This window comes from Notolabrus celidotus, chromosome 5 (genome assembly GCF_009762535.1).
Source record: "Notolabrus celidotus isolate fNotCel1 chromosome 5, fNotCel1.pri, whole genome shotgun sequence".
Lineage (NCBI taxonomy): Eukaryota > Metazoa > Chordata > Actinopteri > Labriformes > Labridae > Notolabrus > Notolabrus celidotus.
Genome location: NC_048276.1, coordinates 11,966,652 through 11,986,813, shown reverse-complemented (window position 1 = coordinate 11,986,813; position 20,162 = coordinate 11,966,652). Strand labels below are relative to the sequence as shown.

Sequence of the window (20,162 nt, the reverse complement as noted above, 5' to 3'; positions counted from 1 at the left end):
CAGGAAGGCAGAGAGCAGCTTTCCCGTTAGCTCCCAGTTCAGGCGCATGAAAAAAAATGAATAAAAAGAGGTCAGTAATTCCTAAAACCAGGAGAGAAACAGAAGTCAGCTGTTCTCCTCCCCTCACTCCATCTCCCTCCCCTTTACAAAGTCTAAACATTTAAAAAAAATCCCTGCCTCACCACTGCCACGAGTTCATCCTTAATCATATAATGTTTGAGAAATCTCATAGTGGAGATATCTAAGGAACTGATTTATGAGAGGGTTAGCCATTCTTGTATACATGTATGCCCTCTCAGCTACAGAGGAGCCAGTGTGAAGGGGAGACTGTGTGTGGAATGAAGGAAAGAGGAGGAGATAAAAAGGAGCTGAGAGAGAAAGACTGGCTGGGGGTGAAAAAACAACAGGAAGCTGACCGGTTCTAATGCTGTTTCTGCAAATCCTTCTCAGATAAAGACACGGTCTGCCACGTCCCGGCGAAGCAACACTCACATCGTATATGTTCTTTTATCATCACTTGAACTTCTGACAATCTAAAGGACTTTAAGCTGAAAATGTGACGTCACTTCTGCTCTCAGCCTCCGACAGACTGTGTGGTTAGTCAGAATGTGAGCGGATGCAGACGTTTGGGAGCTGATTGCTGGGATTTCTATGTGGCTGCTTTTTTTTTGGGACCCACAAACTCAACCTTTTGCGGGGTCATATGGATCGATCCCTGTGCTGCCTGGGATCTGTTTGTTTTAATTATCTGGAAGATTAACTGGAGCCACATGAAGAATAAAGGGAATAAGCTCAAGTCCAAAAAGAAAGGAAGTGAAAATGCGTTCGGCTGTGACCTGATAGAACATCTCCAGAACTCAGGACAAGAAGGTTAACTTTTTATTTATCTTTGAAATCTAAGTATTCTCAGAAAGCAGATAGACACTATTTCTTTTACCACTTAACTTCAGTTATACATAGAGGACACCATTTAAACTAAAAAGGAAGCTTAATTAGTTATTCCCAGGACAGCTGCTGTTATTATAACATTTTCAATCAAACCATAACGTTGAATTAAGTCAGAAAAGACAATAAAAAGAGTATTTGTGTAACAAACAGGCTATGTTTAAGGTTTTTCACTCAATAACACACAGCTTAACATGTGTTCTACACTTAGCAAAGCAATTCATTCACTCATTGGCTGTATTAAATGGTCATTTGTGACTTTGGGTGTGGCTCTTACATTTTTGTCACTTTCCTACACTGACTTTACTTCTTATAAGTTAAAGACCGGTTGGTTTTGCTGCCAGTGAGTATAAAAAAATATGAGCCAGGGAAAGAAAGAATAGAAGCTAAATGTGTCTTCAAATATTTCACTGTGTAGTCTTGTTAGTTCAAATGTCTTTTATCTCTGTAGCCCCTTTTTCTTTCCTCTGATTGTATGTCTTGTTCTCTTTTTGTAACCTTTATCTAATATCCTTTTGAGGGGAGCATCCTGGTATGCCACAAAAAAAAGGAGAGTCAGAAATCTCCCACGTGCTGAGACATACCAATCCTTGAGTTGAGGATAACTTTAAGGAAGACCTGTTTCTGTGGCCGCTCTGTAAGGCGGGGCATTGGGTGCAGGAAGTGAGGGAGGAGGTTTGGGGTGTACCCTTCTATCATGGATGTCAAGCAGACATATTGTGTTTTTAAATTGTTAGTGCATCATGTTGTCAGTGCTCTTTAATAGAAATGACTGAATACCACTGGGAGCTGCTGGGACACAAAGGAGACATTAAGTGTGACATGTGATAAAAGTGACAATCAAAGAGCTTTTTCATTTTTAAATCTAACTGAGATGATACCAACACTCACCATGTATAGATCTGCTTGTAAGGAGGTGAAATTGATCACATTAATCGCAGTTACACTAAAAATATAGGAGAATTATTTATTTTTTTCAAACAAACCTGTATAAGTCAACAATCCAAAGCTGCACACTTGCACACATAAATCTCTTTAAATGAATGAAAGAAAATCTTGGAAAAGAGACATTGTTTAAGGGTTGATAGAAAGATTAAGCATTGAAATCTGTCAAACAGAAAACAGAAACTGACGCAGAGCTTTAGAAATTCTGCGTTGGATGTCAAAGGATATGATCTAGCACCTCCTGCCTCACCGAGACAAAAGAGTCTTGATTATGTTGTTGTGTAAGTTGTTTATGACAACTCTGCAAATCAGCAGATGCACAAACATGTGTCCTCTGGAGGAGGGAAGTGTCCAGAGCACATTAGCTTTATTACAAGGCTTTGTTAATCTGTCCCTGAACCTTTAAAGGTACCATACAACTGTTTTACCATGAAAGACATTTCTGCTGCTAAAGACAGACCGTTTTTATAAAGCTCACCAATGAGCAGCAGCTGCAGTTTTAGCATTTTATGAAGCATTTAACATTAGTGCAGAATCAAATAACTTACGTCTGTTGACTGACATCATGCATTAATCTCATGTGTTATCATAATATGTCTTCTAAAAGAGGAGCAGGGGTTTTCCCTGCCTGCTGAGACTGAGCAGCACCCAACGAAGGCTCCAGTGTTTGTTTTTTTTTCATCCAGCATTTGACCACAGGCATGTCACTTAAAAACCAATTAAATCAAATAGACAAGAATGTAAATAGCAGATTGTTGGTGTCTGCAGCGGTTATGGAGAAATTAAGTACTGCTCTTTCATTTGGCAGAAGATTAATTTTGTTTGCATGAAGATTAGTTTTCAAACTCCCCACAAATAGAGTCAGAAATAAGACTGCAGTGAAAAGTCTACAGAAATAGAAACCAATTGTTTAGCTTATTGTTAGTGTAGTTAATCGGGTAAATATTTTCTTTATTAATGTGTTTGTGGGGTGGCTGTGGCTCAGTGGTAGAGTTGGTCATCTCTCAATTGGAAGTTTGGAAGTTCAATCCTATGTTCCGCTGTACACATGCGTATGTGTCCTTGGGCAAGGCAAATGAACCCTAAAACTGCCCCCCAGTGGTGTGCCAATGGGATTAGTCAATACTGATGGGCACTTTACGTAGCAGCTTCTAGCATAAGAATGTGGTGTGAATGGGTAAATGTGACGTGTAATGTAAAAGCACTTGGAGTGGTCAGAAGACTAGAGAAGGAGCTTTATAAACACAGTCTATTTACCCATTCGCCATTTAGTGTTTTGGTCTATAGAATATCACATTCCATATTGTCATTCATTTTATTATTTAACTATCAACTACATATACTTTTTTTTTTTAATGTCAAACTACCTCACGTTCACGTCAGCATCTTTGCACTGCTCACCACTGCACTATTATCATATATTATTTTTAGCCTGTACATATTAGTCATGCCTATTTGTTATTATTTTGTGTTTATAGTTGATGTTATTGTTGTTGTTATTATTATTATATTTATTCATAATTGTATGCCTTATTCTTATTCCTTCGTACAAAGAGAGCACAGTTTACCAAAGATAAATTCCTTGTGTGTTCAAGCATACCTGGCCAATAAAGCTGATTCTGATCAGACAAATGAGCAGGAAGCTGATCAGTGTGTTCCTAAAAGCCCAAATGACATCCTCATATTTGATTTGACCAAACATACAACATTTAGTTCAGTTTACCATCAGGAAGGAATAATAAAAAAAGTACTATTTACAGTGAAGAGGCCAAGAGGTCTTTAAAACACACATTAAACCTAGAATGAACAGCTAGAAAGATGACTTGTAGATAGTTCATCACAGCTCTACATATTATATTTGTTTATGCAAACAAAGGGTTAACAAACATAACTGAGCATATGAAGTTAAAGCTCTGTTTTACTGCTCAGAATATACCAGTACTAACCAGAGGGCAAATATGTCATACTAATTTATGATTTTCTCATGTGACTCCAATTAATTCTTAAGACCTGCGTCGACACAAACTAAACTTCTCTTCACTGTTTGGTATCATGCACAACTTAGAGGTTAATAATCAATATGTTGGGACCAAGAGTAAGCAATATATTTTTGAAGGTACCTCCTAGATCAAGGAAAGATAGCTGAAAGATAAGAGGCGGCTCTGCTGTCTGTATAGATTTACTCACTGTATGTACAGTTGTGCTCATAAGTTTACATACCCTGGCAGAATTTGTGATTTTTTTGGCCATTTTTCAGAGAATATGAATGATAAGAGAAAAACTTTTTTTCACTCATGTTTAGTGGTTGGATGAAGCAAAATTTTTATCAAACAACTGTGTTTACTCTTTTGAGATCATAAAGACAACAGAAACTACCCAAGAAACCATACATTCTGCCAGGGTATGTAAACTTATGAGCACAACTGTACTTGTGTGTTCTGTCTTGATAGCCCACTATTTTGGTAATATAAGACTGTGCTGTGCTATGTGTATATGTTAGAGGGATTACATTAAGGGAGATTAATTTTTTTTTTGTAAGGGAGAATGTGTTTGCTTTGGGGGGAAGGGGTATAAGTGCAAACATCTGTACAGTGCGTTTAAAATATGAAACATGTTAATCAAAAAATGTTAGTTGGTCCATGAGAGGCTCTAAAATGTGAGAGGTTATGAAAAGGTTCATATTTGATGTCTTGAATGAGACACAAACAGCTGTCAAGTTGTGTGCCTTTAAATACAAAACACCCAGTATCACTATCAGCTTATTTCCATGTACAATTATATGGAATCAATAGTTCTTCTCATTATGAGCTTAAAGAGAAGTTGTGTTCTGAATGAAGCAGAGCATGTGATTTAACTCTGCAGCCTCAGTTAAGTCTGTTCAGTTTTTAAAAAGTGTGTTCAAACACTGTTGTGTACAGAAGGTGATGAACTGTAGTACGGAAAGCTGTGTACTGTCGGCAAGTGGTAACATTTCAAAAGCAGTTTTCTATTAGAGGAAATGTCGTAAGTTATACCAGCTACAAGGACTGGGTGTGTCAACCTTCCTCTGAAACAAACAAACCATTTTTAACTTCCTGTCGAAGTCCACCTACAATCAGCGGCCCTGAGGAATACAAAACAGACATGGTGGAACAAATCCCATACCATGAAGTCAGCCTTACAGCGTGTGCATTGTTACTGCTGAAACACTGCTTTTACTGTAGCTTCCTTCCCCTTCTGTTAAAGTTTCATGCGATCATCAAGTCTAGAGTTGACACATGCAATACAGAAGAAGCTGAAACAGTAGAAATGCAATGTTCTTCTCCAGAATGTTATGACTCATATGATTTCTTAACTCCAGTTCCTCAGGTTCTGATTAAATGTGCAGAGTTTATCGAGGAGCATGGGATCGTGGACGGGATCTACAGACTGTCGGGGGTCACCTCAAATATCCAGCGGCTCAGGTACTCATGCAACATCAAAAAAACACATCAAGACTCAGAAAAAGGCAAACACTAAGGGGACACAGAGGAAGAGGATAAAAGATGTGTCACTTTAAGAATCCCTCCTTTGAGAAGTTTCTATTTCACTCCTTTGAATGTCAGAGTGTTAAGCTCTCTTTGTACTTTTTCAAGGAAATCAATTTGGCTCAAAGTCAGAGCCTACGTCAGCTACAGATGATTCATCCTTTATCCTTTCATCCTTTATGTTGTTTCATCCATGAACTGGTTTTTATGTAATGATTTCTCACTGTGAGAAGGGTTTTTCTTAGTATCATTGGTCAGTTGTTGTGAAGATTTTTCAGTTGCATGACACATAAAAGGTTTCACTCAGTAATTACCCTTTTTTTTCATCCCTGCTTGGACCAACTTTAGTCATTCGGTTATAGTGATGCTACTCTAAACCAAGACATTTAGCCTAACTACATTTCTATTCTACGTTTAAAGAGCTTGTTTTGCATCTTTGCTCTGTTTATATTTTGACACAGGAAAGATTTAGTCAGCTGGAAAAGCTTCAATCAGAAATGTCACAAAATGCAACAGTGTGTGTAACAAAGTATTCAGCTAACTGTGTGTGTGTGTGTGTGTGTGTGTGTGTGTGTGTGTGTGTGTGTGTGTGTGTGTGTGTGTGTGTGTGTGTGTGTGTGTGTGTGTGTGTGTGTGTGTGTGTGTGTGTGTGTGTGTGTGTGCAGGCAGGAATTCAGCTCCGAGGCGTGCCCTGACCTTACAAAGGAAGTGTACCTCCAGGACATCCACTGTGTGGGTTCCTTATGTAAGCTGTACTTCAGGGAGCTTCCCAATCCTCTGCTTACATATGAGCTATACAGCAAGTTCACTGTGAGTACATTCAAGTCACATTCACAAAAATAAACAAACACAAATTTGTAACAGTGTTGGTTCAGATTCACTCAAAACGTCTGCTGTACAAACAGTAATTAATGAGAGTCAAAAGGGCATCTCCAACCACAGATGTCAATAAGCAGCACTGATTCCACATGGCCCCTCAGTTTCTATCAGCACTCTATAAACCATGTTAGCATTTTCATTAGTGTGATCTCATGCTTCAGCCCACAATTGAGCATTACTATTAGCAGATGTCAACTGAACTGTAAGCAGAGAATGACATAACTATATGAAAACATTCAATAACCTCAGTTTGATTTATCTATCATCATATTTTTTTAAAGAAACAATATTGCTGTCTGATAATCAGACAAAGATGTTCCTGCAGATACTTTATAACAGAAGTGATTGTAAGAGACTGCTCTGTTTATGATTTCTCATTTTCTGTCCAATGCAAAATCTATCTTAATGCACTGAAAGAAGCCAGAGTAAAGGGGGTGACTCAATCTTTACATTAAGTACCAGTGTGAGGCTACGTGGCTGCATTTGATAGAATGAACTGCAGATGTGAAAGATACTTCAGAGAAGAGCAGGGGAGGAGGAAACTGAAATACCAAACACTGAGACCTGCTTTCATTCATGCTTTCTGTGGAGCTCTCTGTGTACATTGCGGATCCATTTGCATACCTTGGCATTCAAACATCTCATGCTGCCTGGGCTTGAAAACTCCAATGCTCCAGTGTTTTGGGAACAATCAGTTCCTCACATGAGCCAATGTTTAAAAAAAACCATCAGTTTCATTTTGTGGCTGAGTTGGAATAAGTGAGCTCAGTGTGGGCATTAAGAGGAATGTGTGCAGGTTTAGATAGTGTTTGTGTGTTGAGTTGATTAAAACACTTAGATTTTGCACTATTTTATGAGGAGGTTTGCTGATGGAATTTTTTTTTTAGGATGTTATTTTACAATTAGTCTTTGTGCTCTGGACAAAAGGCGAAAAAGCACATGCACGGTTTTTACAACTACCTATTTACGTAGACATCTGAACACGTGACCAGTAAACACAGCAAACAGGCTCAGCTGTTTGGGCCTCAATCACATGAGTCTGACTGAGCGCACGCCAGCGTGTCTGTGTAAATATGGTCAGCAGGGATGGGTTAGAACTCTGAGTGATAGCTATGAAGGATCACACATTGATCCTGTTTTGAAAAATGTTCCACTTTGTTTATATGAGTGTGTGTGCAGGTATTTCAAGACAGCTACAAAAACCCCAAGCATGACTCAGACAGTTTTTAACCATGATCTGAAAGTAAACAACACACATGCTGGCTATATGCACTGATCCTTAACCAACACCTGGATATAAATTTTTTTTGACATGCATAACTTTCATACATGCAGGAAGCAGCCACAGTCCAGGGGGATCATGCAAGACTTCTACACATTCAGAGAGTCGTCAAAGAACTGCCGACCCCTCACCTCAGGTGAGTTAAAGCCCTAAGTCTGTTTTTACTCTCAGCAGTTAAGACCTAATGCAGATAAAGCACAGTGAGGTTGTTACATTTTATAAATACTGTTGTAATAAATGTGACACAAGCTGATTATCGACTGTCTTCAGGACTTTGGAGTTCCTTACCAAGCACTTGACCCACCTTGCCACATTAAGCAGCGAGACCAACATGCATACACGAAACCTGGCTCTGGTTTGGGCTCCAAATCTTTTAAGGTGAGTTTGGTTTTACAGAACACACTCTAGAAACTTGATTTTTTTAGTCTCACTTTTAACTGAGTTTCATTCTTATAAAAGTTTTATTTATTTATATATTTATTTATTATCTAGTTCAAATTGTATTCACTTTTATTTATTTATGTGCTTATTTATTTTATACATTTTAAGTATAGCATCTTATTTTTTTTTGATGGTTTAATATTTTAGTGTTTTATTATCTTATAAATGTATTTTATTTTGGTGATTTTAATTTCCTGTGTTGAGTTTTAACATCTTATTTTACCTCCAGTGTTTCATGATTAAGATATCATGAGATTGTTTCCTCAGTTCGTTAAGCAACTTATTATTTATTTATTTATTTTATTTGTATTGTTTTTATTAATATTGCTGCATATATTGTGTTCTTAACCTTAGGATTGTGGGGTGGGTTTGGGGTCGGGGCTGGGGGTGGGATCTTTTTCTTAATTTATTCTATTTTAAGTTGTTTTTATGTACAGCACTTTGTGTAACAATGCCATTGTATGAAAAGCGCTTTATAAATAAAGTCTGATTTATTGATTGATAGTGATATAATGAGGGAGATGAACCATTTTGTAGATGTTTTGAGAATAAATGTGTGATTTCCTGTTTTCACTTTTTATCATCTCAGAGCTAAAGACATCGAGGCATCGTGTGCGAACGGTGACATGGCTTTCCAGGAGGTGCGGATACAACAGTCAGTGGTTGAGTTCATTCTAAACCACACACAGCAGATCTTCAGCGGTGATTCTGTACAAATCAAACCCAAAGAAGGTATGACGTTCAAAACACTCGTGCTGATCATTTATGAGAGATCCGTTCTTTTCATATTTGCTAACTCCCCATTAAAATGAATGTACCCGCTCAGGACCGAGTCTGATGTGTGGAGAGAAGTATGCCACGCTCCCGATCAGTGGTCAGGGTGGGCCGATGAAACTGATGAGCCTGGAGGAAGCACAGGCCCGCTCCTTAGGTCCAAACCATCCTGTGCATAGAGAACGCCAGCGTGAAAACAGCCTGCCTGATACCAGCACAGCCACGCTCTACCACACTGTCATAGACATATCAGACAGCAAGTATGATGGATTGGAGTTCAGTCTGTTGATCCATTATGAGAAAAGCTTACTAACAGAATGAAGAGTTGTTTGTGCATGTGTGTTTGATGTTTTTACTCTGAGTTAGGACAAGCTGTGGGTGAGCACTCGGTTTAATTATCTCTTCTTTGTGTTAGGAGGAAGTTTTCTGGGAAATCAAAGAAATGGAAATCCATCTTTAACCTGGGGCGCTCTGTGGACGTGAAGGGGAAACTGAGCAGGAATGGCAGTGTGTTTATAAGAGCACAGGGGATAAAAGGTAATAAGGAAAGGTTGCTAAATGTTCATGTTGTTCCTTCTAGGTAATTTAATAAGAACATGAACAACTCACTTCCTTAACCAAGCAACAGAGCAACAGAAGTGCAATTTTATCACTAAAACGAATCATTTCAGGACAGCTAAGAGTAGTAACTAGCAGAAGTGATTTTGCAAATGTATGCAGTTTGGAAGGGATAAGACAAACAAGGCCAAATAATCAAGCCTCATAGATCATTTTATGATAAATGATTTCTCAGATTTAACCTAATGGTTAAGTTGCACACCCATATAGCGAGCTGCCCAAATTTGATTCAAGCCTGCAGCCCTTTTTCCACGTCATTCCACCACTCTCTCCGTTTCCTACCCTATCCACTGTCCCCTCCTCTATAAATAAAGGTGTAAAATATAACACAAAACAAAATGATAATTTCAGCTGCGGCTTGATTAAACTTCAAGATGTGTTATTAAGCTTTCTCTGGCCTCTAGACTTTATTTTGTCCAAACAGTAAACTCAGAAATTGGAGAAATAAAGTCAATATGGAAGTGCAACAAACTGCAGTTCCTCTAGTGTCCACTTGAGACTGGATCCCTTACCAAGGAGAACAAATTAAGACCCATTTCAGAAGGCCCATTTTCCAGCTGGGGAACAAAATATAGTTTTATACTCACTGTAATGGGGGAGGTAGGAAGGGGGGTTATAAATGACTAATCCAATTTCAAGATATTAAGGTTATTAGTTTTGCATAATTAGACATCGTTAGAGGCGTGGCTGTTTCCCAGGAGACTAAAGATCTGCCTCAATTCTTTGCCGGTTTCTTGGTTGATTGAATGTTAGGTTGAGTCAGCATTGCCATTATGACAACCAACACCATTGGGTTTCATAACGCCTCTTTAGAAACCAATGGGTGATGTAACTGAGACTATGTCCATGTTTGTGTATGGTTTTGACAAAGAGTGATAATATTGTTTTTTCTTCTTTCAGAAAAGGCAGCTCTTCGTCCGTCCAGGAGCATGGAATCCTTGTGTTCCTTACCAACAGGTGGGAATAAAACCTAAATATATTCATTGAAGTCTTAAGAAAATTGTGTTGTTATACCGAAGTAAACACTGTTTGATTTTTGTTATTATGTTTCTCAGATGATGACAGAACAGGATCCAACAGTCCATCTGGTAATGCCGGCAGTAATTTCATACCGGATGTAAAATCCAGAACTCTGGGCTCTGACTCGCTCTACGACCTGAGTGAACACGAGCAAGGCTGGGAGTTTAAAGGGAGCAAAGCAGACGAGGCTACAGGGGGCTGGACCTCAAGCATGAACCAAAAGGGCTCACCAGGTGCCTCTGCAGCCTCTCAGAAAACACTGCCAGAGCAACTGAAGGTGTTCAAGGGTGACGACCTCAGCAGCTACCGGCCCACCTCTCCCAAAAACAGGAGGATGTTATACTCAGGGTCCTCCCACAACAGCTCCTCTCGGCCCTCCTTCCCGGGAAACTTCTTTCCACTGGAGTCCTCGCCGAGGCATCAGCGTAGAGCTGTCAACATATCTGAGCCTTTTGCTGTGTCTGTACCTCTGCGCGTTTCAGCCGTCATCAGCTCCAACAGCACACCATGTAGGGCGCCTGCCAAGGACAAAGCTGCTACTCTGAAACCCAAAGAGAGCTCGGAGCAGAGCAGCAGCAGCAGTGGAAAGAGCAACACTTTCCCTCAAATGGAGCCCAAGAAGCAGGAAGGAACAGAGAAGAAAAACACAGAGGAGCCCGCCTCTGCAGTCCTGCTAGAGGGTGAGGACATCCTACTTTATCTAAGTTCTGACTTGTTACATTACATGTTAAAGGCAGACATGTTTAATATATTACCATGTAGACAAACAAACTTTCTTTTTCTAATACAGGGACAAGCAAAGAAGTGGTGCAAGAGGATCAAGGAGGGATGAACATTTCTAAACTGGAACCACAGTCACTTGAATTTGCAGCACAAGGAAAGGATGTAGCGCCATCTTCTGGAAAAGAGATGCAAAACCAGCTTGTAGCTGTGCAACTGGTAACTCATGCAGTTTGATGTGCTTCCACTAGAGCAGAAACCGACTTTTATATTTCAAAAGTTTTTCTGTCTTTCAACTCTGCTGCTTTGATTATGACAGAAGCATAAAAAACATCAGTTTGCATGTTTCTCATTTTGAGCTGCAATAGTTGCATTTTAATTCAATCCCTTTTTTGTTTTTCTGTATTATCTCTTCTTTCCTAGGATACAAAATCTACTAAGAAAGAGTCGTGGTCTGACCTCAACCAGGAGCTGAAAATAACCGAACCTGATATAGACCTGCTGGACGAGACTTTTAAACCTGTTTTTGGCTCCAAGAGCACTTGTGAGGTGGCAAGGTTAACGATGGATGTGAAGTCAAAGCGAAGCCGTAGCTCTCCATCTCTGTCTCTCTTATTTCGGGAGCAGGCTTTCAACACCTCTCTGAGTGATCAGGCAATCGCTACTGGATCAGCTACTGCAAAGAAACTGCCCTCTGAGTCAGACATTTCATTTTCACTTCACACAAACACAGAAAGTGTCTGTGCTGCTGTTCTTTCAGACAGCAGAGAGACGCTGCAACCAACAACTGCACCCTCAAGTAAGGATGGTGCAGCCATTGTCGAACAGAGCCAACTTCCTCCAAAGGAAACTTGTTGTTTAGATAAGATTGTAATACCTTTGACAACAAAGGAAACCCCGGCTGTTGAAGGCTCCTCAGCAGCAGGCAATACTGACAAACAATCAAGCAAACACGAAAGCCCTCAAAGTGACACAAACTTGTCCTGTCATGGAGCAAAGAAGATGGAAGGAATCCCTGCGCTGGAACTGATTCAGAGGCTGTCTGTGTGTTTGGAGGAGAAGCGTAACACCTTGGAGCTTCCACTGCTGGATCACGACGAAGGTAGCGGAAGAAACTCAGAGGAGCTGGATTTGGTGGAGCCCTGGGATGATTTTAGCTCCAACAAGCAGTGGGTCACCAGTCCTCTCCACTCACCTGACATAGAGGAGCTGTTTCAGAAGATGTCCCCCTTCAACTCACAGGGGGAGCCTCAGGAGGGAAAGATCTCATCTCCTTCAGTTTCTGAAGACAAACAATCCGCCATTAAGAGCACTGAACACTTAAATAAATGGACGTATATGCCATCAGTACCCACACGGGTTCGTGCAAACAGCAATACTGAAATACAATTTCATGCAGGCAAAAGCAGCACAACAAAACAGAAGAATACAGCATCATCTCAGAGGTTCTACAGACAGCTGTCTCATGAGGCCGCTGCTTCAGAGAAAAGAGAGGAAGGCTGCTACTCGAAACATCGGCCATACTCCCTTAATTTAGATCTGGGGCAGAGATGCATCAGGGACATTTCTAATCAGCAGAATCGTAACTCATCAGAGTTCACCTCTTGTAAGAAAGGATTACAGATCTCTTGTGGGGCCGTCAACAACGGGATGCCTTCAGAGCTGGAGTTGTTTCTGAGCGATAGGCAAGCCCCCCTACGCAGAAACTCAGCCCCAGTCAGTGTGACGTCAGTGAGAACAGCCTTCATGATAAAAACATGCCAGGCCAAAGCTGTGCCTGTCATCCCTCCAAAAGTGCAGTACAGTCAGATACCTCCCTCCAGACAGGAGAGTGATTCCAAAGCAGTGAAGGAACAAGAAAAGGAGCGTCCTAAAATGATCGCAGAGAAGAGTAACAGTCTGCCTCCTCCGATGATGTCAGATCTAAAAGAGGAGCTGGAGAATAAAGAGCCTGTTCATAAAAAACACACAAATGTTGGGAATGGTGCAGATTCTGTGAAAACCACGTCAACTACAGAGCTGCCGGTCATAACCAGAAGACACCCGCCCAGTCTGGAGGTGTTTGTAGATTGTCCCAGACCCACCAGAGGGAATGTCTTACAAAGACCGTCCTTCAGGAACAGACAGAGACCTCAGAGTCTCATCCTGCTCAGCCCCCCTTTCCCCATCATGGACTACCCACCGTCAGGAGACGACGGGAGGATCCTCTCGTCCATTAAGAGTCTGAGCGACGCATCAGCAGGGAACATGTTCACTAAAGAGATGGCTGAGAGTTTCAGGATGCCGGAGGGGATACCTCTTCAAAATAAAATGACTCTTCCAAAAAGTGGACAGAGACTAGAAACATCGACCAGCTGCTTCTACCAGCCGCAGAGGAGGTCCATGATATTCGACAGCAGGAGCCACCGACAGAATGAGTGACTAGAGCTGCGGACTCTGAGAACGAGTGTATGTACATAGACATGGAATAGAAGGAAGGTTATTGTGGAAACTGAAGGGAGGGTGATGTGGAAGTCTGAAGTTTTGTTTGCCATGAGTCCAGTGTTTCTAAATGAATGCAGGACTTTTTTAACGATGAGGTCAAAAGAATGTGTCAAGATTAATTTAAAAGACAATTAAGATCATCTGTTGCCCCTAATGTTTTTACTTCTATTATTCACTAACCCAGATTTTATTTTCACAATCAGAGGATTCATTCTCTGCTCTATAAAATATGATCGAAGCATTTAAGTTTGCCACCACAAATTCACAATGCCTAGCAAAATCAAAAATAAGAATCAAACAAATAAGAAAGAATAGTCAATATGATACAAAACAAATATCATGTTGGTTCGTTTTAATATTTTTTTGTGTCTGTCTCATTTACGCATTTTGTTGCTGCAAAACCAGACGGTCAGCAGAAACACTGACGAATAATATTGTCAAAACCTTCAATGTACTGTAGCTCAAACTCAACAAACTGAACTTTTTTTTACAGTATACAAGGTCCAGCTAAACTCCATGCAAAACTGCTTGCATGTCTTTACTACTACACACATATAAACAGTGCAACTACAACAGATATTACAACTGTAGTATGTTTTATCAATTTCTAGGGGTGAGTTTTAGCAAGAACCTCACGCTACAATACGCATCACGATACTTGGGTCACGATACGATAGCATCATGATATACAGTTGTGCTCATAACTTTACATACCCTGACAGAATTTATGGTTTCTTGGGTAGTTTCTGTTGTCTTTATGATATAAAAAGAGTAAACACAGTTGTTTGATAGAAATTTTGCTTTGTCCAAACAATAACCATGAGTGGAAAAAAAGTTTTTCTCTTGTCATACATATTCTCTGAAAAATGGCCAGAAGAATCACAAATTCTGCCAGGGTATGTAAACTTATGAGCACAACTCTATCACGATATCACAATATTGGGATATATTGCGATATTCTACACAGTTAACTCAGAAAAAAATAGAGATGGTGTATATGTAAATCATACAATATAACTCAAAACTGAAAGGACAAATTAAGTCAAAACAATTTGATTGACAACAACCTTTCCATTGTATTGTTTTGGAAAAAAATGTGATTTTTTATTTTTTACAAAAAATCGCGATATTTTGCTACATCGATATTTTTTCACACCTCTATCAATTTCTGTCCAAACCTATGACAGTGTGTCTAAGTTACTGTCAAAGAATCAATCGATCAATCTTTATCTATATACCGCAAAATCACAACAAATGTTATTTCAAGATGTTTTTACAAACACAGCAGAGTAGACCATACTCTGTGTTATATTAGTAACAAAGACCCAACATCAAGACAGGGTAAGACTCAGTCTGATCTTAATCCACCATGAGTAAAGCACTTTGCAACATTTAGCAAGTTACAGTTAAATGTCCCTTTAACAGGCAGAAACCTCGAGCAGAACCAGACTCATGTTCGACAGCCATCTGCCTCAACCGAGTTACAACACAGTATTTCTAACTCTTCCTCTAACTAACGCTAACGTGTTACAGCTTTTATAGTCATCAACTGTTTACTTCAAAATAAGCTGCTGTGAGGCAACAACAATCTGAACATTTTTCATTAAACCAAAGGGTTTACCTGCTTAGATATGTTCCTTCTTCATCATCCCTTACTAAAGTTACATGTACACTTTTCACTGAAACACAAGTCACCATTTATTTAGTGAAGCACCAGAAACTGGGACAACACATTGCTTGCATCAAATCAGAGGCCTCAGTTTTTTATGTTTCTGCAGAATGTCAATCTTGATTCTACAATGGCAAACACAATCAGGAAGAGTTTGTATCACAGACATGTTTGTTTGGGCTGAAGTTATGCTCAAATATTTAAAACGTTGAATACAGGAAGTGTACAGGGAAGGTGAACAGAAGACAAAATTGTAAACTGTATGACTGAGAAAACAGGAGATTATTTTATTTATTCCTTTATTAACACATGATAAAAAGTCAACTTGATACCTATAGGTATACTGTATGTTGGCTTTGTGACAGGCTAATGTCAATGTGAACTAATATTTAAAAAGATAAGTTCTTCTTTTAAATATATCTCAAGCCTTTTTGAAAGTATTAAGCCACAGAAGGACTTGCATTCATGTGTATCTGTATTTTCTGTAAGGACTTTGTGTTTCATGGCATTTTTTTACATTTGTATGAATTTTGAATGCAGTGTGTAAAGATAACTGGAGGTTGAGTGTGAGTGTGTGCGTGCACGCTGACTGTATTTGGTGGTGCTTGAGTCAAAGTCAGACGATGATCTCTCCAGGTTTCTGTCTCTCTTTTTTTTTACATGTTACAAACACGGGATCTGATGTATTCACCTTTGTGCTATTTGTGGGTGAGCTCCCAGAAACATAACAGAGTTGGGATGTCAAGAAGTGTATTCTGTCACAGTGTTTTTCTTTCTTTTTTTTGTATACTGGTGTTTGGATGGACTGGTTGAATGAGAAGTGTTTTATCAGACACAATTTGTTTTGTAACTGTTGTATAATACTGAAAATGAGAAACTGTATTCATAGGAAAAAGAAGTGAACTGAGAAATGTAGGTTTACCTTCTACCATCTGATGACAGCATCTGAGGTGATGTACATAAGACACATGATGATTTTTGTTACAACAGAAAGTTATGGGAATAAAAAGTTTGGAAAATGACATTTGTCAATCTTGGAAATATTTTGGGCTTCTTTAAAAAGTCAGTGATGTACGGAGAGAAAAAATTATATTAAATAATATTTTGAAATCTTCATAAAAAACTTAACTAGTTTGCATTCCCAGGAACTCCCTCTGTGTTTCAACTACTGTGTAAACTCCACAAACACCGTTACATTCAACTGAAAGTCCCAGAACCTTTTAAAAGTACTACCCACCAAGCAGGGGCTTTTCAGGGGGGAGATTATCTACCCCTGAACTAAATTTAGACCCTGGTTCCTCAGGTCGAAACGCACGTAGTTCAGGGGTAAAGTCCCTAGTTTTGGGGTAAAGTTCCTGCGGTGGAAAAACGCCTTTAATGTACATTGCTGTACAGTAACTTGTGAGTTTGTTTTCCAGTGGTTGGATATCATCTGAGATTGACTTATGTAACAAAGAAAGGTAACTCATAGTGATTAGGGTAATTTCACTCTAAAGTTTAAAATAACACCTTTGAATTCCAAATGATTTGGTCATTTACAGCACTCACAGTAAAGACACAACTACTCTGATTCATCGCTCATGCAGCCTAGACCAGCAAGGATGAGTAAGACCAAGATCGGCATCTCATCTTGGCTCTGCCTCCCCTGTCTTCTAATATCTAGTGAGTGGTGGGGGCTGCTATAGGCGAGGTGCTAGAGTAGGTAGTATGTACAGAGCCTGGGTCTATTGAACGTTGCAATACTGCATGGGTTGGGTGATTAAATTGGGGTGTTCTAGTAGTGGATATGATGGACAGCGTGGGCTGGCATGGAGGGGGTTGCTCTGGGATGCCAGAGTTAACTGTTTAGCCTCTCTGAGGTGTTGTGGGCCAAACTAAACGAAACATCCGTGGAGGGAGGAGCCCACTTGATAACCTCAGTGATGTGCTGGCTCTCCCTCCCCATCTGTCCTTTCTAGCTCAGGCTTTGGGGGACATCAGAAGACACTGGTTACTAAATTGGTCAGTAAAGGGCATAGTGGGGTGGGTTTTTTCACTGAGGCTCTTCCTTTCTTTCAGCACAAGTACCTTGTGTTTATCTCAAATGTTATTATGAGATTAGCTTCAATGTTTTCATCGAGTTTAGCCGGCTCTTGAAATCTTCCCTAAACAACCTGTATATGTTCCATCAAAGAGCGCATTGATTATAAATTTTCATCTCTACATGATCTTTAAATCCTTTTACAAATCTTGTTATGAACATCGATTTCCACTTTAAAGCATTTAAACCAACACATATTAAAACATTTTGCACATGTTAAAAGATCTTGTCAGAAATCTAACAATGGCACCTTGTTCAGGATTTTGATTTTGTATGTATTTACATGAAAACTGCCTCCACTGCAGCTCAGAGGGCTGATATAAAAGGAGGCTGTGGTGCTGCTGCTGTGTGAATGAGGAGAATTCAAGGGGCCCCCTGAGACTGGTGGGGCCTTTTCCCCGCTGCGTGTTTCAGCAGCCTGTTGAAATGCTCCTTCTTGAGATATTTTACCACACTTTAAGCTACTTTTAAAAAATATCTTTGTGACATAGGCCTACATTATTGTTGTATGTACATGTGGGTTGCTGTGTTGTTAATACAAGCGTCTGGACAGTTTGGAGTTTTGTCAAGCACGCTTCAGCTTTAGCCACATTTGTTTAAACCATCTCTGGTCTCCGCCACCAGAGGTCGTTCCTGCTCCACAATGTGAGATGAGCAGACAGTTCAGGTGCATGGTGTTGGATCAGGGCTCCATACACCGAGGCCCAGAAAGAAAAGCACAACTATCCTGTTTTTTATCTGAGGGCAGAAAACACAACTTCAATGCGAACTGTGCTGCTCCGGATTGCGCACGTGTAGCCATAACAAAGAGAAGTTGCACGTGTTACTGTGTCCAATTAAACTATGTGGTTCCGTAATGTAAAATCACAATCAAGTCCAACCACTAGAATACTACAGAATTGCTGTGCTGCATATATGACATTGTGGTTGTTTTCAATAATAGTCTATAAAACGTAACATTCGACTTTAAGACGAGTCGAGGTGCACTAAACGTGTTAATGTAAATATAAAAAAGTTCCCTTAAGTTGAAATAGGATGCAGAATTAAACCATGACGAGAAAAAAAAATAGTGCAGCTTTCATTTTTCATTTTTAAATCCTCATATCTAAATGAACTGCAACAGAATATAAGAATGCACGATTTACCTCAGTGACCAGGTAGGCCAGTGAATCCAGATATGTGTTAACACATAACCTCACATATGGACTGACAGAGTGACAGCAGTCAACAGAAGAAAGTCCACTGTAAGTTTATCCAAATGCCACATCCAACCAACACTTGGACTCAATCTCCATTCAGAAGCATTCATTCTCGGAGCTGCGCTCGCGCTATATAGCAGAGGTCACTTCCATGTCTGCGCAGTTCATTATTTGCCGACCTTTGACACTGCTTCTATGTGTGCTTGGACCGAGAATTAAAAAGGCGTTTTCCCAGCAGCACGCTGAAAAAGGCAAGCAGAGGACGGTGCGCGCGCTGAATATTCAATGAGAGGGGGGAGAGAAGTGAGGAAGAGTGGAGCTGCGTGCCAGTCCTTCATCTTAAATTACTGATTAGCTGTTAAACAGATTATTTACAGCTGAATGGCCTCAAATGCAGCAACAGAAAACACTATAGAGTTCAAGGCGATGGCGAGCCGTTTCCTTCCCCACCACTTGAGCAGGCTCAACACACTCTGTCAACACTAACAGCTCCGTAATGACAACATGGTGCATTTACATCATTTACACTTCTACAGCAAGCGTTTTAAAAGTAACCACTGTAACTGAAAATGTTAACAACACATCAAAGCATTTGACAAAATAGATAGATAAAGAAGATACCTGTTACACAGACTATAAACTCTGACTGTAGACAGAAGTTTCCTTTATAACTGCATGTAATGACAAATCTTTGCCGTTTTTATACAAACACATCATATTTTTCTGTTTATATCTGCATTGTATTAATTGACTTTAACTTGGTGTTAAAATCCTGCAAGTACATTTAAAAAGTGCACCAACCATCATGAATAAAGAAATGTGAACATAATACTGAATTAAACCTTTAAATCCTTGTTTTTAAAAGTGTCCTCTTGAACACAGTCTCCTCTCTTCCAACAATAACTCAGTACTTTACATTCACAGGCGAGGCTGGAAGCCTGGGGTAGCCCATCTTTGTCCTTAAAAAGACGAGTAAACAAACGCGTTATAAGGGAATTAAAGTGTTTAAAAGTTTATAAAGTATTTCGTTAAAGTGTTCTTGTTAACATGTTTGGTTTACTCCTCGTATTTACAAAGCTGTAGAAGTTTAAAGTTGTTGAATGTGCAGTGCCACAGCAAGCCACGCGGGTCCAAAAAGAGCTCTCATTGAGAAGCCACGTGTCCGTTTCCAAAGCCTCTCCAACTTAACCACCTCCTTTGTACGACTAACCCACATCGGCAGCGTCCCTCCACATAAAGGGATTTGCAATTTCAAGATATTTCAGCTTAAATGTTTTTGACAGTTCCCTCGCTTTTACCTCGGCTTGGTTATTTTAACTGTGCCAAATGGGTCACCTTGGGTTGCTGTCTGCGCGCAAAGGGCTTTTGCGCGCATTCAGTCTGAATTTTTTCCAACTTTCCTTGACGGGGAAACCAGCTGCTGGTCGTGAAAAGACGGCTTATTAATTGTCCTTTGTCATGCAGAATTGCTTGATTTCTAAAGAAACGTACAAAGGCTCTTTTTCAGGATTCAAGTATTTTGTTTCGTGCGTATTTTCAAACCATCGAATCAGCTGCAGCGCCGCGCCGTCTACCAGACTCTCAGGTACTGACTGCCTGC

The 20,162-nt window shown here is 39.9% G+C and overlaps 2 protein-coding genes across 2 annotated transcripts in view; one reads left to right on the top strand and one right to left on the bottom strand.

Annotated features, from left to right (window-relative positions):
• Positions 1–20,162, bottom strand: part of gsx1 (GS homeobox 1) — an 85,463-nt gene that overhangs the window by 18,946 nt on the left and 46,355 nt on the right. The window lies entirely within an intron of this gene.
• On the top strand, positions 377–16,307 carry arhgap31 (Rho GTPase activating protein 31). The gene is made up of 12 exons (XM_034682842.1): positions 377–870; positions 5,231–5,333; positions 6,062–6,206; positions 7,611–7,693; positions 7,828–7,935; positions 8,588–8,730; positions 8,825–9,032; positions 9,188–9,309; positions 10,291–10,347; positions 10,446–11,090; positions 11,201–11,349; positions 11,554–16,307. Exons 1-12 carry the CDS (start codon positions 771–773, stop codon positions 13,549–13,551), a joined length of 3,861 nt encoding a protein of 1,286 aa, XP_034538733.1. The 5' UTR covers positions 377–770; the 3' UTR covers positions 13,552–16,307.

What these genes read in the sequence shown, in the direction of transcription:
- arhgap31 (XM_034682842.1), top strand. Translation starts at nt 771, where the DNA reads ATGAAGAATAAAGGGAATAAGCTCAAGTCCAAAAAGAAAGGAAGTGAA. An exon ending in CTTGTGTTCCTTACCAACAG is followed by an intron (nt 10,348 to 10,445) that starts GTGGGAATAAAA and finishes TATGTTTCTCAG; the next exon opens with ATGATGACAGAACAGGATCC. An exon ending in CTCTGCAGTCCTGCTAGAGG is followed by an intron (nt 11,091 to 11,200) that starts GTGAGGACATCC and finishes TTTCTAATACAG; the next exon opens with GGACAAGCAAAGAAGTGGTG.